Consider the following 27,836-nt stretch of genomic DNA (forward strand, 5'->3'; position numbering starts at 1 on the left):
CGCGGGCCGGGTTCTGCGGTAAATGCGCCCTTTACTACCGAAGGCTCTGAAAGGGGGGTAAATGTGCTGCCAATATTTTTTTGTTTTGTTTTATTCCTCCTGAGGGCGACACTTTAAATTTTTGCCACGGGAGAATTCTTTTGCGTGTCTCATGTCCTTGACTTAAGTATTACGCAGCTTTGTTCTGTTTATGGAACTGATGTATTGGTTAAGGAGCTGATTGATGTCTCTTGCAGCTATACCTATGATAAAAACCTCTGCCACTCCCTGTACTTTTAAAAGTTGGCATGTGTTTAGTCATTTTTACAGTCTCACTCTTTATGGATGGCTATTGAACTATTCCTTTCCCTGTTTTTTATTTCCTCACTTTATATTACTAGTCTTTTTTATTTACTGTACATCTCCAGCCACATTCATTTTAATGAGATCCATCGTCTCAACCACCTTTAGTAGTTTCACGTGTCCGTATGTGCAGGGTTTTTCTGAAAATGCATGGTTGGCTTCTTGTTCTTCTTTATTCCTTTCTTTCACCTTGGTCTTTTTATTCTTTGCTGTCGAAATGTGACATATATAATGTTTCTCCAGGGAGTTCTACAGTCTTCAGATTATAACAGCACTCCACAATTTAGAAAACTAGAAAACTTGCATCTACAGGCGACAAAGTATGGAGCAAATCATATAATTGTGCTTAAAATTTCAGTCTCAACAACAAAAAGATCTACAATGGCTACCTGCAGCCCTGTAACCCAGCTTCTCTTATGTGATTCTAAGGTTCCTCATGTACTTTAAAAATTTTCCGAAATACTCCCAACTACAAGACAAATGTGGCTCATCATCAGTAAATTTTTAGTATTCCCTGTTGCTATGTGCTGTCTCCTCTTGATTGCCAAGTTGTCCTTTAACTTTACCTGAGACTGCTTGGCTCTTTTCTCTGTGCTCTAGATAGAAAATTACACCACACTAAAACGAAATTATGTTCAGAAACTAATTCTCTAACCTATATCCCTGTTCTGGATCAGAGGCAGCAGGGCTGCAGAGAGAGGGCAGATATTAAAACAGAGCAGCAGGATAACGGAGATAATATTAAGCTGCTCTTTTCAACACTGCTTTACCTTCACAGTTTAGGAGAAATGTACAGCAGAAGCACTTTCAAGTGATCATCTCTCACCGGGAAGGAAAAATATCCCACCCTTTATTTGCCTGCTTCCTTTCAGACACCTCTGTTTTGCATACAGGCTGGAGATCTTTGTGGATCTATGCTTCTACTCAGCATGGTAAAAAGGAAAAAAAAAAAAAAACAGAAGCAAGACCAGTTTCCTAAGGTATCTTTTTTCACTTGTTCCAGATGAGGTAGCATGGATCTACACAAGAAACCTTTTTCCTCTGATACCAGGTATATCCAGACTCTGAATAGTCCTTAAGGTTTCCAAAAGGGAATAGCATCACGTTTTTCTTCTTGCACAATGAAGTGATATGAACAAGAAAACAGCCTGATTTTCTGGTTCATGGTAATTTCAAACTGCAGAATAAAATTCACATTTAATTTTTAGTATTATCATGGTTTTGACGTAAACATGTACTTTCAATATTTATTGCATCTTAGGAGAAATCAAATCATTCCATGTTGCAAATTAAATCACAGCTTCCATCTCATATGAATTGGTGAAAAAGAAGCCACGATCTATGGTCCACAAAGGATTAATTCTAAACATGATTAAAAGCGTTTGTCTTCAAGACTCTCTATATCTTTCCCGGCTTCATCTTTTTCCCTTTTACATTTGTCTTGTGGCTGTTACAGATGCAGACTATTACGAAGCATGCAAGTATGCTCCTTTTCGCAGAAAAAAAATAATAAAAAGGGTCGCAGAACCCCTCACAAGTTCTTTGTTTCTGGGTTTGGGATTTTTGTTTTCCTTAGAAATGCCCATAACTACATTTCGTTGCTCCAAACCCGCCGCCGGCTGCGAGGGACACACGGGCCGGGCGCTCCGGGGTGACCCCGCGCCGCAGCGAACCCGCTTCGGCAGCGACCGCTGGGATTGAAAGAGCTCATTGTGATTGGCTGACAGCATTTGAATCGTGGACCAATCTGAGCGTGGCGTTTAAAAAAGACCAATAGCAAAGCGCCTCCTGCGGTGGATGACGTCACTACACTGCGTCCAATAGAAGCACTAAGTTCTGATACCCTGGATTTGCATAAGGGCCCTATAAATAGCGGAGGAAAGGCGGAATCCGGTACTTCGCTGTGACATACCAGTAGGGAGGTGCAGCCATGCCTGAGCCGGCCAAGTCCGCCCCCGCGCCCAAGAAGGGCTCCAAGAAGGCGGTCACCAAGACCCAGAAGAAGGGCGACAAGAAGCGCAAGAAGAGCCGCAAGGAGAGCTACTCCATCTACGTGTACAAGGTGCTGAAGCAGGTGCACCCCGACACGGGCATCTCGTCCAAGGCCATGGGCATCATGAACTCCTTCGTCAACGACATCTTCGAGCGCATCGCCGGCGAGGCGTCGCGCTTGGCGCACTACAACAAGCGCTCCACCATCACGTCGCGGGAGATCCAGACGGCCGTGCGCCTGCTGCTGCCCGGCGAGCTGGCCAAGCACGCCGTGTCCGAGGGCACCAAGGCTGTCACCAAGTACACCAGCTCCAAGTAGGGCGTCTCGGACCGTCACTTTTAACCCAAAGGCTCTTTTAAGAGCCACCAAGTTTTCAAGTGAAAGAGCTGAGTCTGTGCTTTTAGTGGGGGAGGTACGTAAATAGCTTAACCACTTGCATGTTTCAGTGAATCGGGGTCTTCTCCTTAGGAAGTTTAAATATACCCAGTAAATAGTCTACAAGTTTACGTTGCTTGTAAATGGTATTTTAACTTGCTCGTTCAAAACCTTTAATCCGGTTACGTTTTAAAAGGGACTTTAAAATAGCAGCTACTTATCCAATTGCAAGTCCCGTGGGGAAAGTGACATTGTTTTAATTTTCTACGGGTTAAATGCCTTTTACGTGGGAGACCTAGCGTTTACTTGCAGTGCACTATAGCAGTAAAATTAAAGAGAAAAAATTAGAAAAAGGATTCTTCCGTCTTGGCAACTCAATTTTTGAGCCGGGTTCGTTTGATTTGGGTTCTATAATACTCGCACGTGCCCTAACCTGCCATCGCCTTTCTCAATGTGGCTGGGTTGTTTTTTTGTTTGTTTCTGTTTTTGGGGGGTTTTAGTACGTGTCCGTACTCGATAGGAAAAGATAGTTCTTAATGAAGGGTTTTCGGGTTTAATACACCGACTCCCAAAATTTTGCAGGAGAAAAAAACTCAAAACCAAAAAAAAAAAAAAAAAAAAACCAGAACAACCTGCTAAAGAAAAGGGCGATCTGTGATTTACACCGCCAGGTTTACCGGGAGCCGGGGAGAATCCGTGCCCGGGGCCGGAGCCCGTCCTGCTCCGCTGCCAGAGCGGAGTTCCGCAGCAGCCGCCGCCGGGCACGGCCGTGGCACGGCCCGCACGTTTCCCCGTCCGTGCCCCGGGCCTCTCCGCGCCTCCCCCGGCTCGGAGGCCGGGACACAGGCGGGGGCGGTCACGGCTCGCTCCGGGCTCGGAGCCGGCCCCGGGCACGGCGGGATGCGGGAGGTCACCGCCCCGGGAGGCGGGGCCTGGCGGGAGGCGGTGCGGGGCTAATCACGGCCCAACGCGGCACTTTTAAACTCCCCCGGGCACCGGAGCGGAGGGCGCTCGCCGGAGACACCGCCTTTTCCCGGTGTGGGTCAATGAACCGGGGGCGGGCTGTTACCGCAGCGCTCCCCAATTGCGCCTAAGGACAACATTTCCTTTTAAAGGAAGCCCATTTGCCATGCGGGCCTGACTGAACGCACGCGTACCCCAAATCCGAATTTTATTAATGCCGCGTAAACTCCTGAAGAAATCTGTGAAGAGATTATGGTTTGCTGGTGTGCAACAGGTAGCGGTTCAGCTCTTTTTGAGAGTAAGTGGGTGGCTCTTAAAAGAGCCTTTGGGTTTGTTTAAATGAGTAGACTCTTAATTCTCTCAGTCATCTTTACTTCTTCTTCGGCGCCGCCTTCTTTGCCTTGGCCGCTTTGGGTTTGGCCGCCTTGGGCTTGGCTGCTTTGGGCTTCACCGCCTTCGCCTTGGCCGGGCTCTTGGCCGCCTTCTTGGGGCGCCCTGCCTTGGCCGCCTTCTTGGGGCTCTTGGCCGCTTTCTTGGCCGCCGCGGCCGCCGGCTTCTTCGCCTTCTTGGGGCTCTTCTTCACGGCCGCCGCCTTCTTGGGCTTCTTGGCGGCGCTGGCGGGCTTCTTAGCCGCCGGCTTCTTGGGCTTGGCTGCCAGCTTTTTCTTCGTCGCCTTTTCTTTTGTCTCACCCGGCTTCTTGTTCAGCTTGAAAGAGCCGGAGGCGCCGGTGCCCTTGGTCTGCACCAGGGTGCCCTTGCTGACGAGGCTTTTGAGCCCCAGCTTGATGCGGCTGTTGTTCTTCTCCACATCGTAGCCGCCGGCGGCCAGCGCCTTCTTGAGCGCGGCGAGGGAGAGCCCCTTGCGCTCCTTGGAGGCGGACACGGCCTTGGTGATCAGCTCGGTGACGCTGGGCCCCGCGGGCTTGCGGGCTTTGGCGCCGCTCGCCGCCTTCTTCGGCTTCTTGGCGGCGGCCTTGGCCCCGGGAGCAGAGACGGCGGGAGCGGCAACAGGCGCGGTCTCCGACATGGTGCCGGCTTCGTGCACGAACCGGGGAACGCACTGGGCCTGCAGCAGGTCGGCGGCCTCGTATTTATAGAGCGGAGCCGCGCGGTGATTGGTGCGTTGCAGAGCCCGCCCCGCTGCACGGCGGAAAGGTCCCTTCGCCCCGCTCGGTTTGTGTTTCTTAGGAGCCGAAAATGGCTGTTTTTATCAGAATTTCCGCCACCGACCCCCCCTCAGTTCGCAGCGGCGTGGAGAAGAAAGCCTCTTGTTCCCCTCGGCCAAGTTTCCTTTCGAGGAGGCAACGGGTGAGCAAAAAAAGAGGCGATAAACATTGAGTCCTGGACCTGAACAGACCTCGGGAGACAGAAACTTTTGTTTTTCCTTCTAAATAAAATCCGCGATGTGGGGAACTAGATTTCCAAAGTAATTAATTAATGTTCTTTAAAGGGTCTTCTCTTAATCTGAACTGAAAATCAGGCATTTAAGCCAATATTTTAGTCGCAATTTGATTTCAAAGAGGAGGAAGTAACACAGGCTCATCTTGAGCACTGAATATGGATTAGAAATTAGCTCCTTTGTCCAAAATCCTTTACCCCTTTCAAAAAAAATTAAAGAAATTAAATTAGTGCATTATGCAGCAAGGCGAGGAGCAGGTTAAAGCCCTGTGAAGGGCTTTTTGTCCCACCAGAGGAGGTGACTTTTTACAGCACAGCAGTTTGTGCTGTGTTGCTCAGTGTACACAAAGCGGGCATGGTTCCCTCGTCCTCTGCTACACAATATACTAACTTTCTTAATTAATTAGGTGACGTAAAAACCTAACACGGCCAGTTTTTTGTTAATGATGAGAACCAGTGCCCCATCCTTTGATTATATGTCAGTGTTTTTATTTTGATACAGCTGGATGGGCAAAAATCTGCGTTATCATTTTGTGAGGAGACACTGCTCCAGCTGATACTCCTACTACTCGAACATAATAAAATTTGCTCAAGTGATGAGTTAGGATTCCTCTTTCAGAGCAGTTTCCTAAATATTCCGTTTTCTTACTGTCCAGGGACTGATCCCTACATCGGAATGGCATTGAAATGTCATGTCTTGATGTATCAGCTACACTGAAACAACTCACGGCTGAGCAAGGGGGGGACAGTCTTCTGATGCACTTTTCCAAGACAAAGCCTCGATTAAAAATAAATGCACGTTGTTTTTCAGAGTACAAAGAATTAAAGTAAGTATTCTCTGATACATTTATTAATGCCTACAACCCATTGTTCTGACAAAGGCCTGTAAACACCTTTTTACCTCTTGCTATTTTAACTGTGGGTGATACTAAAATTCTGGACAATGTTATGATTCAAGAAATTAATATTTTCAAATGGGTAATTATTAAAATACGGTTTTTGACCAATAATAGCAGATTTTCCACTTTTATTTCAACATATTTATGGTTTGTATTTGGCAGTATGTATAGGATAGAATCAAAACTGGGAACAGTCATTTTCACCTCAGATTGCCTGTGCATTGTGATGAACAATTAATCGCAAACTCCTTCATATTTGAGGCAGAAAATGGGCTCAGCAGCTCAGAGTTTTAATAAGAAGTAAGGATTAGTAACTCAGAATGCCTTTTAATACAAAACAACAACAAAAAACAAAACCAACCCAAATATATTACCCCCCCCAAAAAAAAAACCCCAAAAAATCCCCAAACAACCCCACAAAAAAACCCCTGAACACCAAACAAAAAGGTCTAAAGGTTGTTTGGAGAGGGCAGGGTTGTTTTAAAGACATAGGTGAATTACCTGAACTTCACACAGGGCCGAGCTGAAAAAGGAGAGGCATGAGGCTGTGGGTTCTTTCCTACAGTCTTAAAATAATCTTGTGCCTTTCTCACAGCCCCAAGCGCAAAGTGACTTATTTCACATTAAATGAACCGCGTTAATTTTAGTAGGCATGGCAGCCACGTCCTAGTTTATAGTGGGGTTTTCAAAATTTTAATCGTAACTACAGAGCTGTAATACGAAGCGTTCGGGGTGGTTTGTTTTCGGATTTTTTTTCAAGAGCTAAGCTAAAAACGATTTGGGGTGTTTTGTAAGGGGAAGGTGGCTGTTCGTTTAGGTTTCTCTATAGGCATTTGAGAGACGACGGTGAGACAGGCTAGTTTATTTCTTCACTAGGATGTACAGCTCCTTTTATGAGGAAGTGGGTGGCTCTGAAAAGAGCCTTTGGGTTACTTTCGAGGTGGGAACGATCCTCGCGATGTCTCACTTGCTTTTAGCCTTGTGGCTGTCGGTCTTCTTGGGCAGCAGCACGGCCTGGATGTTGGGCAGCACGCCGCCCTGCGCGATCGTCACCTTGCCCAGCAGCTTGTTGAGCTCCTCGTCGTTGCGGATGGCGAGCTGCAGGTGGCGGGGGATGATGCGCGTCTTCTTGTTGTCGCGGGCCGCGTTGCCCGCCAGCTCCAGGATCTCGGCCGTCAGGTACTCCAGCACGGCCGCCAGGTACACCGGGGCGCCGGCGCCCACGCGCTCCGCGTAGTTGCCCTTGCGCAGCAGCCGGTGCACGCGGCCCACGGGGAACTGCAGCCCGGCCCGCGACGAGCGCGACTTGGCCTTGGCGCGCGCCTTCCCGCCCTGCTTCCCGCGCCCGGACATGGCTCCCGCAGCTGCTGCTCCGCGCCGCCCCGACTGACAGTCACGTGTCCCCGCGCCCCGCGCGCCGCCGCTTTTATAGCCCCTGCGCGCGCCCCGGCGGCTCTCTGATTGGCTGCAGCGCTCTCCGGCTCGCTCCGACCAATAGCGCCGCGGATCCAAATCTGACCAATGGGAGCCGCCGGCGGCCGCTCTGGCGGAGGCGCCCCCGCTGCCGCGCGCTCCCAGCCCGGCCCGGCCCCGCCCCGGGAGCGCGGAGAGCGAGCGGGAAAAGGAAAACGCCTTCCCGCCGCCCGGGGACAGCGCAGGGGCACGGCTGCCTCCCAGGAACGGGGGCAACGCCCGCCCAAGGCCAGCGCTGTGTGTTTAGAAATCATCGTGTATTTTAAACCTCAGAAATGCTGCTACAGGGCTACTTTAAAAATGTGTGAGTGTTACGGTAAAAGAGAAGTTCAATTCGAGTAGAAGCGTTTACAACCCCGGCACTACTGATGAGTAGAAACTAGGCAGAAACACCTAATACAAGACGTTGCTCTGATTCTAGAGACAGTTACTTCAGTATTGCTGTAATCATACTCACATTGGTATTTGCTGAATTGTCTGTCCCACGCTAAGTTTTCTCAACTTCTGTAAACATAACTGATGTCATCCTATAACTTACGCAACAGAAGTTGCTTAATAAAGAAAGAATTTCGTGTTTCAATAATTGTGCAGTTACATCACAGAATATGCATTAGGAAGGTGGAGAATATGCCGTACGTGGGTGGGTTATGTAAATTTTAGTGTATAGAGAACTGATGTGCAAACGTTTTTGATTGTGCCCAGAATTTGTGAAAATAGATTCTAAGTTTTCAAGTGTAAGTTTGGTTAGCTAATTAACTTTGTCTCCTTAAAGCAGATTTAACCTCAAAGCATGGTGCATTCAGCAAAGCCTGAAACTTAGTCAACTAAATGTATTGCTTGAGGTATCTCAAGCTAGTCTGGTATTTTAATATTAGCCACAAGTAAAATTATCTGTCAATCTTATAACATTAAAATTCTTTACTAACTTTTACTTAAGGTAGCCTGTCTGTCCATGATGCACCCAGTGCTTGTCTGAGGCTTGATATAAAGCAAAACTTCGAATCAGAGCATATAAAATAGTTTTGTAATTAGTAGTAGTATTTCAGGACTTAAGTTTTAACTAGCTACCAATAAAGGTTAAAAAGGATGTTTAGGAACTTAAAAACAAAGAGTATAGCAGAAGTTTAGTGTGAAAAAGTAAGTGTATGTTATTTACAGTGTGATTATTGCTTTTCTTTTGTGAGGTTCTGAATGCCTCTATCATCTTCCGAGGGGAGTGAAGAAACCTCCCTCCTCTCTCCACCTGCCTGCTGGTTTTACACATATCACAGGGAAAGCGGTATTTTCATACACTGAACATTTATTGTCTTTCACAAGACAAAATGAAGTTTCCCCAGCCAACAGAAATCCATCAAGATGACCATAAAGGGGATAGGGCTCAAACTTCCAGTGTACAGCATACGCAACAAATCACCTTCCTGATTACCCCGGAAGAAGGATGACTGATCAACCTCACTGCAACTAAAAACCATGATTATAAAATATTTACAGGAAAAACAAAACAAAACCAAAAAAGTACAGAAAATAAAAACTGGAGAACCATTTGTGTATGAAATGCTGCTAACACTTTCCTGGCTCCTTAAAAACCTGTTCCGTTACCCTCACCAGAGCACCCAGGGTGTGTAAGGATTCAGGCAGAGAATAGTCACCCCTGTCCCCAGAGTATCATTATCTCCCTCCGAGGAAGGGGGAAGACTTGAGAGGAGTGGCATCGCCTTCTTTACTGCAATTGCCTTTCACCAAGAGGACTTGGTAGCTCTGAAAGGAGGTCCCCAGGCACATCTCAGCTGCAGCAGCCTCTATTCACAGCACACTGGCCAAGTTAACCTGTGACCTGTGGGTAGGGAACTATTTCCAGTCATGCCCTGTCATTGCTTGCAGGAGGACTTTCCCTTCTTCTCCCTCCACAGTGATCTGCTCTGCGTTCAGAGGGGCAGGAAAGCTGACTTAGGACCACGACAGGGTCACAGAAGACCTTCCATTTCTTTCATGAAGGCTTCATACACATCATCCTTTGTCTGTACAGAGACGGGGGCAGCCGACCCGGCCTTGGGGGCCGTTTTGGTTAAGGGGAGGGCAGGCTCGTCCTCCTGTTTCCTCTGGGAGGCGGCGGGAGCGCCTTTGTTCTCGCGGCGCACCCGCAGGGCCGTGGGCACGAAGCGCGTGATCTCCGCCTTGGGGTTGGTGATCTGCGGCTTGGCGCTGATGGTGGCCGTGGCCTTCTTCTCGATGGTGGCCGCGCTGGTGTCATCCGCCTTGGGCCGCTGGATCAGGCTGGGGGGCGCGCTCAGCACCCCGGGATTCGGGATGGGAGCCGGGGGGAAGAGCCCCGGGGGGGCAGGCCCTAAGGGAGGCACCAGAGGCGGCCGTAACATGCCTGGGCGTGGAGGAGGGATGCCTGCAGGGTGAGAAGAAAGAGTGGGGAATTTCAAAATATTCCACCAAGGCTCAGAACGCCGAGAACAAAAACCGAAACAAAACAACCCCCAACAAGATGCAGTAGCTTACAAAAACCCCCAACTTCTCAAATCTGCACTAAATGATAGGTTGAAAATGCTGCTCTTCAGACTCTGAAAGCCACAGAAACTTGTTCTTTGCTCCCTTTTAAATTTAAAGTTATAATCTGAGAATAAAGTTTCTTGACAATACATCCCTCTGGAATTTCAGAGTCGTCAGAAATGTCTGACCCAGGAACAAAAAATAAATATTCAGATCTCCAACTCATTTCATGGTGCACCATTACAGCACCCAGAGGCTGTTCAGAAGGAGTCCAGCTGAGCAGACGTTTAAATTCTGAAATTCCTATTCTGAGGGCAGATTTCCTGCTACCAAACCATGCACAGCACTTACTTGTTTATTGCACAGAGTAATGTAATAATGTAGCACAATGCAGCCATAGACAGGAAGAAAAGCAAACTGGCAGCCAACTATACCTTACTGGTTTGATCACCACAGCCAAGACTGCAAAAAGCAAGCAAGAAGGGACTTGGCACTGAATAAAACAGAAAGGTGTTTACCTGGTGGGGCAGGAGGGGGCAGACGAGGAGGAGGACCACGTGGAGGAGGACCTGGGGGCAGACCTGGTGGGGGGCCTGGGGGAGGACCAGGTGGTCGCCCTGGGGGAGGACCTGGTGGCAGCAGCCGAGGCAAAGGCCCACGTAACCCTGGTAACCCGGGAGGTCTCAGGAACGGAGGAGCTCCTGGAAGCATTCAGGACACAAAAGAGACATTGAATTCACAGTTGAAAATACAGCCCCGCAATTAAACTCATCAGCTAAGAATAAAGATCTTCAACATATGAATGAAAGCTGTATTACTTAGCTGCCAGATGAAATAGAGTTTCTAAAAATCTCAAGCAAAGGCAGCAGTTACACAGTTAAAGCATCTTTATGAAAGTCCCAATATATCATGGAGAAAGGGTTCCTCCCCATACAATTAAGTATCAATTGGTAAACTCAGCTTCTGAGCTGAGTTTGTCAGAATTTAAACAGCTAAAAACCTTTCTCTGTGGCATTTGATTTTTTCTTCTGGCCTAAATGTGTAAGTACCTTTGCTCTTTTACTCCACCTCATACACTAGCTCTACTGCTGCCTGCCAGTGTTGGCTCTAACAAAGACAACCATCAGCAAAGCTACAGCTACAGGAGCTGGATGCTCAAAAACAAGGTACAGCAATGATGATGTAGACTGATGACAGACTCAGTAACATAATTCTCCACCTGAGACACATTCTGCAGCTTCCAAACTCCTGGAGTGACACCACTGCCTGAGAACCTGCATCCCTCAAAGCTGAGTAAATCCAGCATTCACCTGGTGGAGGGCCAGGAGGAAGGCCAGTGGGTGGGCCTGGGGGCCTCAGTGGAGGGGCTGGAGGTGGTCCCAGAGGAGGAGGGCCAGGCATGGGAGGTGCCTGGATCTGAGCAGGAGGCACAGCCTGGGCACTCTGCTGCTGCTGTGCCTGGGAAGTCGCAGTAGATGACCCGGTCTCTGCAAGTGCTTCCTCACTGAGTTGTTGCTGCTGCTGTTGCTGTGCTGTTTCTTCAGACTCTGAGTCCTCTTCCTCCTCCTCCTCTTCTTCTGAGTATTCCTCCACTTCTCTCCCTTCTTCTGGAATTTCCTGACCTGGATATGGAGACACACCTATAAAATCTGCCTAGGCATAACATCTTTGTGAACATCACAGAAAACTGAGTACACAGAATAAAGTAAAAAGAAGCAAGAGAAAGATAAATCTTACTTCAAAGGGAAGAAATCTGACTACTTTTTACTGTAAAACATAAAACGAAAACAAATTAAATAACAGAAAAAATCATTGCTGTTCTAGAGAGAGGTCTGACAACAAGAATCATGTGTTTCTCTGGGACCTGAAACTTGTAGTGCCAACCTAAACTGCTGCTATTTAATCTCTGCCTTAAGGGAATTTGTGGGGAGGTGAAGCAACAGAGGGTTGGGGACACAATGCCACAATACTGGCATTAATAAACTTAATCCCCATGTCCAAGAAACTTCTGCACCTTTGAAAGATACAGGAGTTTCATTTTAAAACAAAGAAAATTTGTTTAATTGGTTAACTTATGTCTTAGGCTGCAATGCAAAATGTAACCCAAAGTATATATTCTGTTAAAACCAGGTGGGGCAATGTTCTTTATCTCTTCCATGACCCATCCCTCTTAACTCGGGGGGCTGGGGGCAGGAATATGTGCTGTTAATGTGCCATTGAATCTCTGGCATGGCTGGTAAAAGATCACACCATCTCACTGTGAGATGCTCCACCCAGTGGAGACATCCATCTTTCCTTCAGAGGAAAACTACACCCTTATACAGGATCACCTCTGCTCCAACAGAATCACATCTGTCACTCCAGGAAGACTTTACTGGACTGCTCCCAACACCCTGACCAACAGTGTCAGTGTCTTCTTTTTTGTTTGTTTGTTTTTATTTGTACTACTACATTTTAATAATTTTCCTCATAAAGAACTGTTATTCCTCTTCCCATATCTTTGCCTGAGAGCCCCTTAATTTCAAAATTATAATAATTCGGAGGAAGGAGATTTACATTTTCATGGGAGGCTCCTGCCTTCCTTAGCACACACCTGTCTTTCCAAACCAAGACAACTGATCTCAGCAGAAGGGTATTTTTAGGCAGTACAAATTTTTGCAGGTTACATGCTGAGCACACAGACAATATTACCCTTTCGCTTTCACCAGGAGATTTGTATTTCATTTGAACAACTGCTTAAAAGTTAAGCAAGGAAAAGTTTCAAAGAAAAAAACACTAAATTGCTACTCTTAACTTCAAGTCTGCTATGCAAAACACAAACATCACTTAAAACAAAAATAAATTTAAAAAACCCTACAAAATAAAACAAAAAAACCTAAGCAAAAAGAAATAAGAAAGCAAAAACCAAACTATAACTCAAATACCTAACGAGAGCTGAAACTCTCAGCAGAGCCTACATTACGATAATAAAGTATTTACCCTACAAAATAAAATCTGTGCAAAGTAAGCTGGCCACAGAATCCTTAACTGGAAGCCTGATGGCATATTACATCCACCTCACTCACCTGCCATTCGTAACATCATGGCCTGGAGTGGAGTCAGCTCTTTCATGTTCTTTTTCTTTTTCCGTGACTTGCCAGGCATGTCTGCAAACCGGACACTGTGACCTGGGCAAAGCAGGGTACAGGTGAGGGGGACAGCAGGTGGGAACAAAGGGAGAAAAATCAGATAGTTAGGTCATTACCTGGTATGGATAGCATAGCAGTCTAACACGATGCTCCTTAGGTAAGAGTTACCATTGGTATTTCTGACTGAAGATTTGTTAACCTAGTATTCTCTACCAATTCATCTCCCCCAAGCAAGTGAGCATATTTTACACTGAGGTTTAATTTTGTAGGGTATCTTACCAATGCAATGATATAGTTGTCAGCTCTAAGCTAACACAACTTTTAAGAAAACAGGTTTATTTGAAAGTTGCTTCACTTCTAGATAGCCTCCTCCTGATTCATTTATTAACAAAAATCCTTTAGCTGGAACTTAGGTGAGATAGAACATAATTAGTTGACTAAATAAATTACACACACCCCCTCAACTCTACCAAGTAGTGTTTTTTCTTTTGAAAAATCAACTCCCAGTCTCTCACTTCCCCTTCATACCCGATTTCTTTTCTTCGCCACCTTCCCTCTCCTTGTCGTTATCACGATGCAGGAAGTCCTCTCCCTCACTGTCTGCATCTGACCTGTCACTGTCACTGTCATCACTGCTCTCATCGTGCTTGTCTTGATCCATATCCTCAGGATAACCCTCATCTTCACTAGTGCTGGACATGTCATCATCGTGGCCTCGCTGTCCTGCAGAAAGCAAAGGATTAGGAAATGCATGAACTGCAAAGACAAAATATCCTTTCACACCAGTGTATGCTTACAGTCACACTAATCCCCTTAGCAACAGCATGGACACACTGTCATCCCTTTACTTCTCAGCACATAGCCTTAAAAGGATATTTTGGAAAATCTGTAAGATTGCATGTTAACCTGCTGATTAATTTGCACAGCAAAAAAGTGAAGGCAACTGCTACTGCAACTCATTCATTAATTTCTATTCAGCAATTGCCCACCACTGAAATGTTTTGATGCCTTCTGGCATGAAATAAAGCTAATCCATCTAGTCACAAAAGTTTCTAGGGATGATACAGCAACTGGATAAAAAAGAGGACCTGTGTTTTCCTAGCAAATGTACACTCAGGGCCAGTTCTGGGTTTTGTTGTGGTTTTAATTTGGGGGTGTTTATTTGATTTTTTTTTTTAAATAGAAGATTTCTCAAAGAGTGATTGGGTTTTTTAACAGGAATATATGAACAATGTTTCAGCACTGTTAAGGGTTCATCCAAAAAAACCTGATCCGTGATACCTAACTAAAAAAAAGTACCTGAGACATGTAATTAAAAGTTTCAACATTTAAAAATACAGCTGGTAGCAAAACTGCAGATATCATGAACATATCTGAATTACCTGAGAGGAGCAATCACTTAGTCAAGTCTCCTTCGAGTAGTGTTAACATTCACACTGCCCAGAGAACACTTTGTTTAGGGCACACTGCATTCAGAGCTAGCAAACCAGAGGCCAAGGAAAACCCCGGAGAGGAACAGGAAAGTCCTTACCTGCTTCAGAACTGTAAGAAATCTCCTCCTCTCGCCTTCGAGGAGCCACGTCCAAGGTGAAGCCCACTTTACGGCCATACATCTGTAGGACCTGAGGAGGAGGTGGCCCTGGAGGAGGTCCAGGGGGTTTCCTGCCTGGAGGCAAACGTGGCACACCAAGCCCCGGAGGAGGAAGCACAGAAATGGACCGAACTGGTGGTCTGGAAATAAAAAAAGGAAATGAGAAAAATAGCAATACAATTAAAGCAAACATGCCTTTCGTAGAATTATTTCGCCTTCTCTCACCGCTGTTTATGGAGGCTTCTAAAAAGAAACATGAACGTTTAAAAAGGATAGATTTGACAGAGTTTACAACCTCACACAAGCACATGACTGCAGATGATCGGACAAAAGCTCCTCAGAAAGCAACTGAAGGCAATACTGAAAAAATCAACTATTGCATCCTCTTATAAAAAATAAATTAAATAATCACAGAATTGGTGAAAACAGACTAGTCAGAAAGAATTAGAAAAAAACTAGCACTAGAATTAAAAAAAAATCCCAAATGGAACAAAACCAAGCAAACTATTGATATGAACTATCAATATATACTGAATATGCCAGCAGGACAAAAGAACACACATATGGCAATTTAAGGGGCATTCATGTTCAAAACAGTAAGGCTCTATGTTTTCCTGACACGAAAAAGACAAAAACCAGAAGGCATAATGTATTACTCAAACAAATTTAAACAAAAAGCTAGGCAAATAATAATGGGCAAAGATTAAAAAGAGCTTTGGTTAAAAGAATGCACAATTCACTTGCACAGAATTTCTGACTTCTATTAGTCAATATTACCTGTTTCTACCTCTAGCTTCTCCCCTGTAATGCTTCCTTCTTACTTCCCCTTTAAGTTTCTTTTTCCACTTACCCATAGGCTGATGTCTTCTTGAGGATAGAAGGTGGCTGAGCCCCTGGAAGGGGAATGTCCTGTATGAGGATGTTGGAGGGAGCATGAGGCATATCTGGTAAGGGGATACTTTCCACTTCAACATGCTGAGCATTCTAGAAGGGAGGAAGGAAAAAAAAACAAAACCAGAATGGGTTACTCTCACAGAAGCTACTGCACAGACTCATTACTTTTCTTAAGCACAGAACATATGGAACCTGCCACCACTTGTTAAACATGTCTGTTCTTAGGGTGTGTTATCTAGCAGCAGTCTAAGAAAGGAATTTGGGGAAGAGTCAACAGTAAAAGTTTCCAATGCAAACCAAAGCACTTGCAATGCATCCATGAAAAGCTTTGGTCTTTCCATCAAAATTCAGTCAAGTTTCTATCTTCTTTTAGACCTTCAGTCTACAAAATAAAGATGCTACAGACATGTATGGCTGTGCTTTAGTGTTTTTTAAGTATTCAAGTAACAGACTGCTGCATGTTTCAAAGGAAAGAAAAAAGTCTTACAGATCCTTGCACCTGCACAACACTATGTTCTCCAGCATGGTAGACAGGAATATTAGAGAAAGAGCTTTAGATGAATGCCAAAAGAATTCTCATTATTTTCCACAAGAGATTCAGCAGAAACTCACAGAAATATCAACTGCACACTCACAAGTTTGCTCTCTAATACAGAAAACAACAGGCTGATATTGTTGATTTCCAACACAAATTTCCCTTTCCTCCTTTCTTCTTGAATGAGATCACTGTATCAGAGACAGACAGTGACCTGACAACAACCACAGGGTCCTCACTGAGATGCTCTAATTTGAGGCACTATGCAAATCAGTATTCATTCACACGATGCTGAACTCACACAAAATCTCCCTTCCTCTGTCACTGTCACACCTAATGAGCAAAGAGAATACACTACCCCAGTTACCAGGCTGAAATACAGCAAGCATTACCTTGACAGCATCAAAATACTGGCTGAGTTGTGCTCTCTTCTGCTCGTACTCCACCTCCAGCTTGCGCAGCTCTTTATAGATGTCAGGATTTTCCTTCTCATAGAGCCGCAGGATACGCTCAAAAGTCTCACGCAGCTTTTTGCGTTTATCCTTCAGCACTTTCTCATTCAGTTGTGGTTGCTGCACTGGGTTAAACTCTGATCCAAGACAGCGAAAAAAGTGACAAAAAAGTTTGTAAATTACTCTACTGCACAACCATGATGAATGAAACTATTTCAAAGCAAGTTCCAATCCTTGTTTTCAGGAAGTCTTCAGCTTTAGGACAAGCTCCTCCTTGAACTGTATTAGCAGCACACACACACACTGCTCATTCTTCTTATCAATTATCTTCTGGGAAAAAAGTCCTCTTTGATGGCACCACTACACCTCAAATCATGATCAATCCCCAGATATTCACAGAATCCCCCTTTCCAACAGGAAAGGGAAAAAGATTACTCTATTTCAGTCTCCCCCATTGGCTGTTAAAGCTACACTGTACATCCACACAAACTACTGCCTAAGTCCAACACCTAGCACCTTTCACTCACCCATCTCATCCAATTTTTCCATGTCCCGGATAATCTGCTTTGGATCTTTCATCTTCAGTACAGCTGCTCGTACCATCATCCGCTGCTTTTTGTTCTAAGATCAGAGATCAAGCAGATAGAAGAGTTTCAGAGCAGAAAGACACAAAACATCTGTTACCCCTTTCTCAACATTTCCAGTCTGAAGGAAAAAAAAAACACACCTCAGAGCGGCCTGAAAATGTTCACCATGGCACAAATCAGCAGCAAATTAAATTAATTAAAATAATTAAGACTTCTGGTAATTTTAATTCTGCTATCTTGGTAATTGCAAATGCTACTACCATTCCTTCACTCCACCTAAACACATACAATCAACACAATAACCAACTGACAAAATACAGTAGAACACACTAAGAAGTGCGTGAGTTTTGGATGCTTTGTTTGGAAATTATTTTTATTTTTTGGTTGCTTGCTTGCTTCTTTACTTTGTTGTTTTGGGGTCTTTCAATTACTAAGTACTTCCAGCAATGTTTCAAAAATAACTACAAGTTTAAAAACAGCTGGGGATATGTTTACTCCAAGCAAGACTTCTATGTTCTTTTAAACTACGTGTTTCGATGATATTTCCAAAGTCAGTCTTAGGATATCAACCAAAATATCCACAGTCTATTCACGGCCCTTTACAATCACACACATGATACACAGTATAGGAAATGCCAACTAAATGTTCCCTAGCCTCTTAATTTACCTTCTTCAGTTCCCTTTTCCGAGCTTCCTTCCCTAGAGGGGAAAAGAAAAAGAAAATAACAACTTGAAAGACAAAATCAAATTAATGAAGAACCTTTCCTTCCTCAAGACTAGGGCTGTTTCTCAACAGCTCACTCATTTTACAAAGACTTACTGTAACTCAGATTCCAGTGAAAGAGAAATATAGGATGAAACAGATTTCTATTTCTTGTCTTTTATAGAGAAAAAAAGAGATACTGCCGTCCTCATGTCTCCAGAAGCAGGGCTTTTCCCATACAATAGAAAGAACAATAAGCAACCCAAGTCATAGCAATAGGTGCAATCACAAAAAGATTGTTGCACAGAAGCTGAAATTGAGCCATCAAACAACACACTTTAAAAATCTGTAGGCTTTAAGAATGCCTCTGAAATAATGCATATCCACTGTGAGAGTCTGGATTTTCTTTACTTGCTGAGCATTGATAACCTGGCATGTTACCAAAACCAGAAAAAAACAGTAAGACAACTCCCCCATCTAACCAGAGCACCTGCCAAATTTGACATGTTCCTCAATTTCCTGCCAGGGACAGATTAACTCTGTCCCAGGAAGCAGCCTGCAGTTTATCCAACAGCTCAGTACAAAGGCCTTCCAACACTGACAACCAGCTGAAAACCAAGAGGTAAATAACTCAAGAGAAGCAAGAACATGAAACCAAGCAGCCTTCCCAGACAAAACTGAGATAATATTTTTTCAAGTTAGAGAAACTCAGTTCTGATCCACAGGTGAGGAGTTTATCCTCAGAAAAAGCTTTTTATCTGCTCCTCTAGGCACTCCCCATTCCCACCTGCTTAGCTTTTTCGGATACTTACGGGCCTGATCCGTGGGGTTCATGAACTTCCCACTCTTGGTGGATGATGTAGATCTCCGCCCCATCTTGATCTTTTTTCTTCTGCCTCAAAAATCAAAACTAGAAAAAGGGGGATGGACCTGGAAAAGATGACACAGTGTCAGGTCCTACAGACTGGCAGCCTGAGGATGCTCGTTTCTCTTCTATCAGCAAGTTACTGCCTCAAAGAGCTCAAATACCTTTAAGGTCCTCAAACCTGACTATGACCTCAGCACCCATATCAAAACTGCCCTACTCCAACAAAGTACTACAATTTAACTATGTACCTACTTACTACTACTTTAGTAGGTTATAATTTTAAACTCATTGATGAGTTTGTTATTATTCACACTACCACGCGAACCAAGAAGCTCTGTGCTTACACCGTGGAGGGGTGTAGGGCACGGAGAAACCCATGTTCTATTTTTCTAAGAGTATATCAGAATTTAGCTTCTCATTCACTCTCATGAATGCTCTCCAGTTTTCATCTTTCTGTTTCAAATGTTTCCCCACAAATCCTCTCTTCCTCAGACTTCTAACTGCCCCGATGTCTCTCCCCAGCACCCACTGTATCAGCACGTGTAGGATTATTCTGCAAAAAAAAAAAAAATTTCCTGTCTTTATACATTCCTTCAGCTTACAGCTGACTAAATAAGTGTCCAAACTACGGCCAGGGATGTTTCTTCTCTCCCTCCCCCTCCAAACATACTGCCCTGCCACAACACTGAGGTGGGTTTGGTTTTTTTCCTTTTGCAGACACTATCGCTTCTTTAGGTGGGAAGCTCACCAAACAGGTAGGAGTTACCATTACACCTCGTATTTCCCATATTTATATATTTATATATTTAAAGGCTAAAAGGAACGAGAACAAATTTCCGAAACCTCGATTTCACATCTTGTAAGGACCCAGACTAAAGAGTTTCAACGCACCAAGTTAACGGCCGAAGGTGGAAAAAAAAATAGATGCATAAAACAAATCAAGCACTAAATTCATTATTCTTTTGGCCACAGGCGAACGGGGTAGAAAGCGCCCCCCTCCTACTCCCGCCCGATGGAAAGAGGAAGAAAATGAGGCAGCGCGAACTGCCGCCTTCCCCTCGGCCTCTCCTCTCCCCGCAGCCCAGCACCGCCGCGCCCCGCTCACCCCTCCGGCCGCCCGGGCCCGCCTGCGGCTGCAGCGGCCCCGCTCAGCGCCGCGCCCGCCACCGCGGCCGCGCCGCCATCTTGCCCCGGCGCCCAGTGAAGGCGCGGAGCCGCGCACCGGAAGCGGCAAGCTCAGCTCTATGGTTCCGGCGCCCCTCGCTCCCCCCAGGAGGCTCCAACTCTATGGTTAGACCTGGGGCGGGGCGGGAACGCGGGGCGGAAGTGTGGACAGTCCGCGCTCCGGAAGTGGTGAGCCGAGCTCGATGGTTCCGGTGCCCCTCGCTCCCCTCAGGAGGCTTCAACTCTATGGTTGGGCCTGGGGCGGGACGGGGAGGCGGGGCGGAAGCGGCGGGCCCAGCTCTATGGTTCCGGCGCCACTCGCTCCCCTCAGGAGGCTCCAACTCTATGGTTAGACCTGGGGCGGGACGGGGAGGCGGGGCGGGAGCAGGGACAGACCGGGGCAGAGAGAGGGACAGGGATAGACACGATGAAGATAATGGAGTCCAGTGGCCAAGCGGCTCCGGCGGACTCTGGGAGCGGGTGGACACACGGGGTGCGGGAGGGGTGCGCCCGTACGGGCCGGTGCTGGATATAGGGCCGGCGCGGCCTCTGCTCCCCCAGGCTCGCCAGGGGAGATCGCCCAAAGTGCCCCCGTGCCCTGAAACAAGAGCCGAGGGGCGTGTGAGAACCTCTGTCCACGGGGAATCAATGCACAGCGCTGCGGGCTCAGGGGCTGCCCGCAGCCTCAGCTCTGTCCCGTGTTTTATTGTAGGCTTGGCCTCGAGGCAGCGCTGCTCCCCCTGAGCGGGCCGGGGATCCTTCTCCGGGCTCCTGCGCCGGCTGCTCCTCCGGGGACCTGCCAGAAAACAGGGGCTGGGTGTCGTTCTTCGGGCAGCAAAGGTGTACAAAGAGAACGGGACAGATAATCTGTGCCATCGGGGGCCACAGATGCTACTCCGTTACTTGTCTTTTCCTGCAGCCCCCACTGTGATGAACTGGCGAGGCTGGTGGGAGCCGATTTGTGCCATTGTCCAAAGTGCAGTCTCCAGCAAAAGTCCACAGCACGTGGAGAACAAGGATGAAGATGCACGAGACATCCAATGCGCAAGCAATAAAATACGGGCGCAGGCTTAAAGAACCAGCATGTTGGGGAGGAGATGTAGGAAGGAAATTTTTCTCTGCGCAGGTGGAGCCGAGGTGGTCAGATCTCTGGACAGGATTTCTAGAGCCCCTGCTCCTGGTGAACAGGCCATGCAACACGATGTTGTTACAGCTTTTCGAGTAACAGAGACTCAGTTGGCTCATTTGTAAGGATCACTGCAGGATAGGTAAAAGACTGTAAGCTATGCATCACATTAATTCATTTAGTGCCAGCATTTAGTCACGAACTGCACAAAATCAAAGAGCATCCTCAGAGCCAAGGCTTCAGAAGCTCTCAGTGCCTAGGGAGACTTGCTAACCACATGCACAGCCTGGTCATCCCCACCTTGTGCCTCTTTGGCATGTTCTCTTTGTATCATTGTCATCAGAAAGAACATTCAGCTGGGCAGATTTTGCTTACAACCATACTGTTTTTCCACATAGGCTTGGAAACAGCTTAGACTTGTTTGCAGATTTTTTTTTGAGGCTGTTCTTATTTGGAGCACATATATCGCAGTTTTAATTCTTAATCCTTTATCCAGAACAACAGCTTGAGAAAAGGCAGAGTGCTCAAGACGATGTGATGGGAAACTGTGGTCATACACATCCTTGTCAGGTGCCAGGTCACTATAGAGGAGGATGGCTGAGTCTTCAAAGATTAGCTGCACCTCACAAAGCTTGAGGTCTTCTGTCCTGGCAATACTGGGCTCAGTGGGGATACTGGTACTGCCTCAGCCCTGACTGCTTTCTCCCAGCAGTGTCTGCTGATTTGGAGGACAGTAGTTCTCTCACATTTTTCACTTGCTACTTCTGTCACACTGAGAGATAGCTTGAAGGAGTCTGGAGGGGAAACATCAACAGGCTGGTTATGACGTCTTACCAAACGTAAGACTGGCCAGAAGATTAGAGAGAGCAGGAGTTAAATGTGTTGTGGGGAAACCAGTTTTCCTTTAAGTCCGCCAGGAACAAGGATATACCTAGAGGTGAGTAGCAATTGTGTTATATATCTCAGTGCTCCCCATTGCATACCCCACTTTCCCTGGCACTGCTTAGCATTTGCATTCAAGAAAGAACATGTGGGCAAATTGCTTGAAAAATACAACAGATTTGTTTTTATTTGACTCTACTGTTCTCATAGAGCGGTGATTTGCAATCTCTCTGATTTTAATTCCTAGTTTAGAATGTACATTTGGACATAGAAAACTCTCGGGTTTTTTCTTCACCCGAGATTCAGGTGGTTGAGAGTCTTTTGCCCTCTGAAAGGCTTGAGCCAGACGCAAGAACGAAACAGAGTCTTCAAGGTCTTGTTTTTCAGGGTTTCTCACGTTGTTTATTATTTCTTATCTCACAGTGTTCTCTGTGCCCAGCTGAGGTCCCTTCAGCAGCTGGGACACAGGACGCCTCTCCCCTCGATGGGAGGTTTCTGTCCTCTTATACAGAAAATTACGTGTGTCTTATTTACAGTTATGTGCCAATACCTATCACCTGTACTAACAGGGTCACCTCTACTCTGACCCAGCCACCTTGAGCTGCTTTGTGCCACTGTCACAGCAGGAGATGGAGGCCAGGAGAGAAGAACAACAACCCAGGGCACTGCCCTAAACCCTCCATCTTGTTCCCCATTCACCTCCATTCTAAGAACCCCAAAACTACAAAATTTTCCACCCTGTGCTAAACTACACTACTGTCTGTCACACCTTTGTGACTTGTAATTCCTCTCAGAGTGTTGGAAGTTTTTTTTCCCATGGGCTGAAGTCAAAGACTGTGTCATCCTGGGCTCTGTGCCAGGGTCTACAACCCCCCTGTACAGATTCCAGACCCCCCTGTACAGATTCCAGACCCCCCTGTACACATTCCAGACCCTCTTGCTCAGGTCCCAAACCTCCCTGCCGAGGTCTGTGACCTCCCAGGGCGCCCAGAGGGATGCCCTGGATTCCAACAGAAAACAAGAGCCAGGAGCTCCTTCCTCTCCAACACACAAATATTGCCGTTCTACTGGTTCTGAGGTCTCTTGCCTCTACACAAGTCCCTCTAAACTGAGTGCCACTTGTGTCAGGAGCCACGAGATGTTACATCTTGGAGAAATGATGCCTCAGGTCACCAAGTCATCCACCAACATGTGGTGTAGGCAAGGCAGTACCTTTTGCCACCACTGAAGTGCTTTTCCTGACTCACGTAGCCCAGTCTGCAGCTGGTCCCAGTTTCTCAGCCCCTGGCGCCCATCTGCGCTTCTGAAGCCTGGACTTTCTCCCTGCTGACTTGGCAGAGCTGTTGAGTACCAGCAGTTTTGTTGCCATCTAGTGGCTTTTGTGCATAAAAGGGAAGAGGAGTCAGAAAACATTAAAGTGAGAGCAGAAGTGGAGGAGAATAAAAACCCAGCTAAGCAAACAAATCCCCCAAAGCCCAGAATGGAACAGTTGTGAATCTCACCCATCTCTTTATTTCATAGGCACTACCTAATTATTAATAAATGAAGATTGATGATATTGAATATTAGCAAATGTATGAATTTGGACATGGTTTTAGTATGGGGGAAGTGACTGCTGAAAAGAAACCTGTGCACAACCTTACTAGATACATTATGAATTGCATGTATAATGAAGCTTTTAATATATTTTTATTATTTGTTTTAAGATCTGTTAAAAAAAAAAAAAAAAACAAACACCCAAAGAAACCCCAAGTACAGAAAAGAGAGATCTTCCAATACTCATGTACATTTTTATTAATTCTTAAATTACCTTTTTTTCTAAGATCAAGGAAAAACAATCCACAGCAAATCAGAGCAAGACAGTACAAATAATGTTCTTGCTTCCAGTTTGGTTTTAAAATCTGAAATATAGGGACAATTGATAGCATGTTGTGAAATGCAGAATCTGAGCACATTCTTGGCAGTCCCACACTGGTGCGACCGGGTAGAGCTCTTGAAAGTAACTTTAGTCCATTAATAGGGCTGTAATCCTAAAGGCACTTGTACACGTGTATAATCCCACTTCAGTCAACAGAACAGCAACTTTGCACAGCAGTTTTTACATGTGGGTTGGCAGGAGCAGACCATGACAAGCATAAGAGGTTATTCGTGGCCAGGCACACCTGGAATGCAGCAGCTCCTTTCTCTCAGTTGTGGAGGAAGGCTCTGTGTGTTTGTGTGTAGGCCCAGGCTTCTCTTACATGCCAGACTACTAGGATTAGAGTTTATTTCAAGAAGATCTCTGGCTGGCTCCTTAGGAGAGCAGGAAATAGCAGTTCAATATGCTTCAGCTAGTCCTTGTAATGAACAGGGAATTCAGTCTGTCAGATTTAGCACTAATCCACACTAAGAGTTTAGCAACCACAGATGTCTTCATAAAGCCTCCAGATGCTGGCAAGAATTGCCTTCTTGAAATTGTTTTCTCACATTTTGTTGTCATCTTTGATACAGAAACACACTTTCTCACCACTACCAGACCAGCAGTATTATTGTCTCTAGTATGAATTACAATTCAAGTTACCTGCAAGGCTTCCCAGAAAATAAGCTTAAGGAAAGGTGCAAAGTACTTGAAAGTATTGCCCTCCAAAACACTTGTAAACTAGTTCTCTATTAATATTCAGTGACAGTTTCCTGAATTGTTACTTTTCTTGTTCTGCTGCCACAAATAAGAAAATAAAAAGCCGTCAGTAGTTCATTTGTCATAATGAATCAGAAAGGTTTCTGCAGGCATAGCTGCTGCAGCTACTGTCAGCAGAAGAGAGAACTCCAGCTTCATTTTGCTGTCTCACCAAAGAAGTCACTTCGTGTATGGCATGCTGGTACTTTTCTGAGGCTGCTTTAAACTCAGCCAGGTGCTTCTCATAGCTTCTCACAGCTGTCAGAAGCTGACTCCTCTCCATGGCTCCCAGGATGGCATGGAGAATCATTTCAAGGCCAAGGCCAATAATGGTAATACTGACTCCCCCAAGAACAGATGCCCCAATCTGGGCAAAGAGGCCGATGAGCTTGCTCACACTGAGACTTAAATGATTGGAGCCAAGAAGTTTGATAGCTACCATTGCAGCTGTTGAAGTTGCTTCTCCAAAAATAATGGAAAAAACTCTCTGGGCTATTGCAATTTTCTCCAGCTCGGGCTCTTTGATATCATATAACTTCTGGTACAGCACTGGCTCCAGCTTTTCCTTCATGTCACTATCAATCTTCTGCACCTGATGCTGAATCTCACTCATCACTCGAATGATGATTTCACAGTTCTCCTTGACTGTACTGCTCTTTCGCATCTCGACGGGGGTAATAGTGCAGCCCAGATGTTCATTCAGCACTCCAACCAGCTCATTTGTTGCATGGAAATTGGTGGACATACAGTCAAGCAATTCCTGATGCAGCTGGATCAGTTCTTTCTTTCTCTTGGGATTATCTGGATAAAGGAGGTCACTCAATGCCATTCTTCAGAAACAGGCTACTTCAAGAGAGAAAAATAATTTTTTACTCTGTTTAACACCCATAACTGTAGCCCTTAAAGTGCACTGAGATGTGTTTTTTCTCTGCCCCCCTAGTTCTTTTCATACTGAGTAGGTCAAATCCCAATTTCTATATGTAAATGTAGAAATCTTATTTCTTGTTTTGGATCTTTGCCAAAGGATAGGAAAAGGACCTTATAAGACATTAGGTATGCTCAGAGCAACAAAAATAGCCAACAAATATGTAATGAGCAGATTGGTAAAAAGGATGTGGGTCACTAGCAACTGAAGATTAAAACTGAAACTGAACCTTGGAAACTGAAGATCGTAGAAGCTGAACTAGTTCACTAAAAAATGGAACAATCTCATATAATCAGCAAAATTAGAGATGTAGCTTAAAGAATTGTTCCAGGCACTCTTGTATCAGCCTGTTTTTTCCATTTAGTGGCATACAGTTTTTCAGCAACCATGATGATTGGTGGATATGGTTTGTGTCCCAATAAGGATATTTTATGCCAGTGTAGCATTTTTCTTCTAACAGTCAAGAGAAAATGTAACTCTATAAACATTCTGTACTTATACTAAGAAGCTTACCCTTGGGAATTCATAGTGAATAGTAAAATTGTCCAGAATAACTTCATCCTAACCTATATAACCTTATACACATCTCTTACTTTATTTCCATCCCTGATATTTATTTCTTCATAAACTGCATGCCAACGTAGAGAATCCAAAGAGACTGGGTTAACAGTGATCACCGAGTTATTTCTCATCACTAGGATTCTGTAATCAACGCTGTCACTTTCCTTTACCTATCACCAGCTGCAAAGTGAAAATGCTTTAGCATGATTTCAGCTTAAATGCAAACATCTTTGCCATGGGGGCAAACGATGAATGAGAAGGATGACTCATTTCTTTGTTGGGACTTTTTATGTTCTCAGCCCTCTTACTGCAAATCTGGGCCACCTGTGTGCAGTGCTTTGCATTTTTCTAAGATAAACCTCCTCTTGCTGTTGGTGCCTACATATCACAGTTGGAGCTGCAAATATTTATGTGAAGGGGACTACACAGATTTTTCTTCTTCAAGAGATACCTTTGTGACATTTTGGTCCTTTGTAGTTCTTGCACTGTCTGTTAGTTGCAAATCATCTGACACTGACCCAGCTGTATTTTACTAAAAATACCCACCCCCACAAGGTCACGGTAGAAAACCAGAATAATTTCCACCATCCCATGCCAACTTTGAATCTCAGTGTTGAAATACAAGCCAGTCTGAAAAGAGGGATTTTTTTTTCCCAGTATTTTGCACAGCACTGTGTATTTCTTTCAGCCACTTACCTTGTATCTCTGCCAAGAGAATAAACTCTTTAACACATCTTCTTATACAAGCTGTAGGGAGCAAAACACATGTACAGTAAAGGTTTGTGATTTTCAGGAAACAGAAAGCCATGATAATGCAGGCTATGATTTCATATCAAACCTGCCTCAGGGATGTTTCTGGCTTGCTCTCTGACTCAGTGATACTAAAACCTTTCCACTCCAGTGGTGTTTTGTTGTAAGGTCGTTTGTTTTACCTTATTGGTAGAATCTGAGAAGACAAATTGTTTTAGAAGGAATAGCACTTCAACAAACATTTTACATACTAGACAGGTGTGGAGAAGACTTTTAGAATCTGTTCTTTACATATGATTATTTCAGCTTCTTATAGCTGCTCTAGATTTTATATCTCCTAATGCTAAAATTACTTCTTACTCTTCACATTAACACTTTCATTAGCTTTTATATTTTCCTTCTAGAATTAGGCAGGGCCACATATATTTCTGTATTTCTATTTCTCCAGCTCCAGGGAGATTTATCACAGAAACTTTTCTACTTAAACATTTACACTGCCTACCTCATTTGGTCTGAATGCTCCTGTTGAAATGTGTATGGGATAGTAACTTCAGCCTCTTTCCCCTCTGCTTGCCTGGTGTTTTCCAGCAGCATGTGATGAGTTAGGAATACAGAGGCTGGGCTTCAGCTGCACCCTGTGCCTGCCTGCCTGTCATTAATTCTATTGTGTGATGTTTACCCAGATTCATCTCGTTTTCTTCCTCCTCTCCCCTTCCCTCCAATTTTAAGAGAATTCAATTTATTTAACGCGAGTTCCTAATGACAAGATCTTCCAAAGGCCTTCTGTTCCTGGAGAGAATGGGTACAGCACAAATCCCTCCTGCCTGCAGCAGAGGTGCTGTCACAGACACCTACAGCCATGGCTGAGAGGGGATGGTGTTACTCAGAACATAACAGGTGTAGGACAGCACTTGTAATTCAAATAAATACAAGATTACAGTGTTTTATCTGGGATTTATGAATTTCTATTGTTTGTAAATGCAAACATTCATGCTTTCACCTATGCCTTGAAATAATAATTTATTGCAATGACTGCTTTTTTACACCTGCAAATTGCAGAAGAAAAATTGAA

At 45.1% G+C, this 27,836-nt stretch overlaps 5 protein-coding genes across 5 annotated transcripts; 1 reads left to right on the forward strand and 4 right to left on the reverse strand.

Annotated features, from left to right (window-relative positions):
* The first annotated feature begins 83 nt into the window (after positions 1–83).
* Positions 84–6,014, forward strand: LOC136361750 (histone H2B 1/2/3/4/6). The gene is made up of 2 exons (XM_066319883.1): positions 84–2,747; positions 5,728–6,014. Exon 1 carries the CDS (start codon positions 2,273–2,275, stop codon positions 2,651–2,653), a length of 381 nt encoding a protein of 126 aa, XP_066175980.1. The 5' UTR covers positions 84–2,272; the 3' UTR covers positions 2,654–2,747; positions 5,728–6,014.
* LOC136361751 (histone H1) lies at positions 3,867–4,729 on the reverse strand. The gene has a single exon (XM_066319884.1). The coding sequence runs from the start codon at positions 4,698–4,700 to the stop codon at positions 4,044–4,046; it is 657 nt and encodes a 218-aa protein (XP_066175981.1). The 5' UTR covers positions 4,701–4,729; the 3' UTR covers positions 3,867–4,043.
* Positions 6,015–6,817: 803 nt separating the features above from the next.
* Positions 6,818–7,371, reverse strand: LOC136361753 (histone H2A). Its single transcript, XM_066319886.1, has one exon. The coding sequence runs from the start codon at positions 7,321–7,323 to the stop codon at positions 6,934–6,936; it is 390 nt and encodes a 129-aa protein (XP_066175983.1). The 5' UTR covers positions 7,324–7,371; the 3' UTR covers positions 6,818–6,933.
* Positions 7,372–8,725: 1,354 nt separating this feature from the next.
* Positions 8,726–18,762, reverse strand: WBP11 (WW domain binding protein 11). The gene is made up of 11 exons (XM_066319885.1): positions 18,645–18,762; positions 17,797–17,828; positions 17,070–17,163; positions 16,483–16,679; positions 15,512–15,645; positions 14,602–14,801; positions 13,599–13,793; positions 13,008–13,109; positions 11,253–11,564; positions 10,461–10,643; positions 8,726–9,841 (listed from the first exon to the last, which is right to left on the reverse strand). Exons 1-11 carry the CDS (start codon positions 18,706–18,708, stop codon positions 9,408–9,410), a joined length of 1,947 nt encoding a protein of 648 aa, XP_066175982.1. The 5' UTR covers positions 18,709–18,762; the 3' UTR covers positions 8,726–9,407.
* Positions 18,763–23,640: 4,878 nt separating this feature from the next.
* SMCO3 (single-pass membrane protein with coiled-coil domains 3) lies at positions 23,641–27,427 on the reverse strand. Its single transcript, XM_066318543.1, has 3 exons — positions 27,267–27,427; positions 26,711–26,761; positions 23,641–25,371 (listed from the first exon to the last, which is right to left on the reverse strand). The coding sequence occupies exon 3, from the start codon at positions 25,355–25,357 to the stop codon at positions 24,611–24,613; it is 747 nt and encodes a 248-aa protein (XP_066174640.1). The 5' UTR covers positions 25,358–25,371; positions 26,711–26,761; positions 27,267–27,427; the 3' UTR covers positions 23,641–24,610.
* Positions 27,428–27,836: the final 409 nt, after the last annotated feature.

The sequence above is a fragment of the Sylvia atricapilla genome, chromosome 5 (genome assembly GCF_009819655.1).
Source record: "Sylvia atricapilla isolate bSylAtr1 chromosome 5, bSylAtr1.pri, whole genome shotgun sequence".
Taxonomy (NCBI): Eukaryota; Metazoa; Chordata; class Aves; order Passeriformes; family Sylviidae; genus Sylvia; species Sylvia atricapilla.

Bases quoted from the DNA above. Each gene is read 5' to 3' on its own strand.
- LOC136361751 (XM_066319884.1), bottom strand. From the start codon at position 4,700: ATGTCGGAGACCGCGCCTGTTGCCGCTCCCGCCGTCTCTGCTCCCGGG.
- LOC136361753 (XM_066319886.1), bottom strand. From the start codon at position 7,323: ATGTCCGGGCGCGGGAAGCAGGGCGGGAAGGCGCGCGCCAAGGCCAAG.
- LOC136361750 (XM_066319883.1), top strand. From the start codon at position 2,273: ATGCCTGAGCCGGCCAAGTCCGCCCCCGCGCCCAAGAAGGGCTCCAAG.
- WBP11 (XM_066319885.1), bottom strand. From the start codon at position 18,708: ATGGGGCGGAGATCTACATCATCCACCAAGAGTGGGAAGTTCATGAAC. The intron at 17,164-17,796 runs GTAAATTAAGAG...CTCTGATCTTAG, and splicing joins GGAAAAGGGAACTGAAGAAG to AACAAAAAGCAGCGGATGAT. The intron at 16,680-17,069 runs GTGAGTGAAAGG...GTCTTGGATCAG, and splicing joins GGAAAAATTGGATGAGATGG to AGTTTAACCCAGTGCAGCAA.
- SMCO3 (XM_066318543.1), bottom strand. From the start codon at position 25,357: ATGGCATTGAGTGACCTCCTTTATCCAGATAATCCCAAGAGAAAGAAA.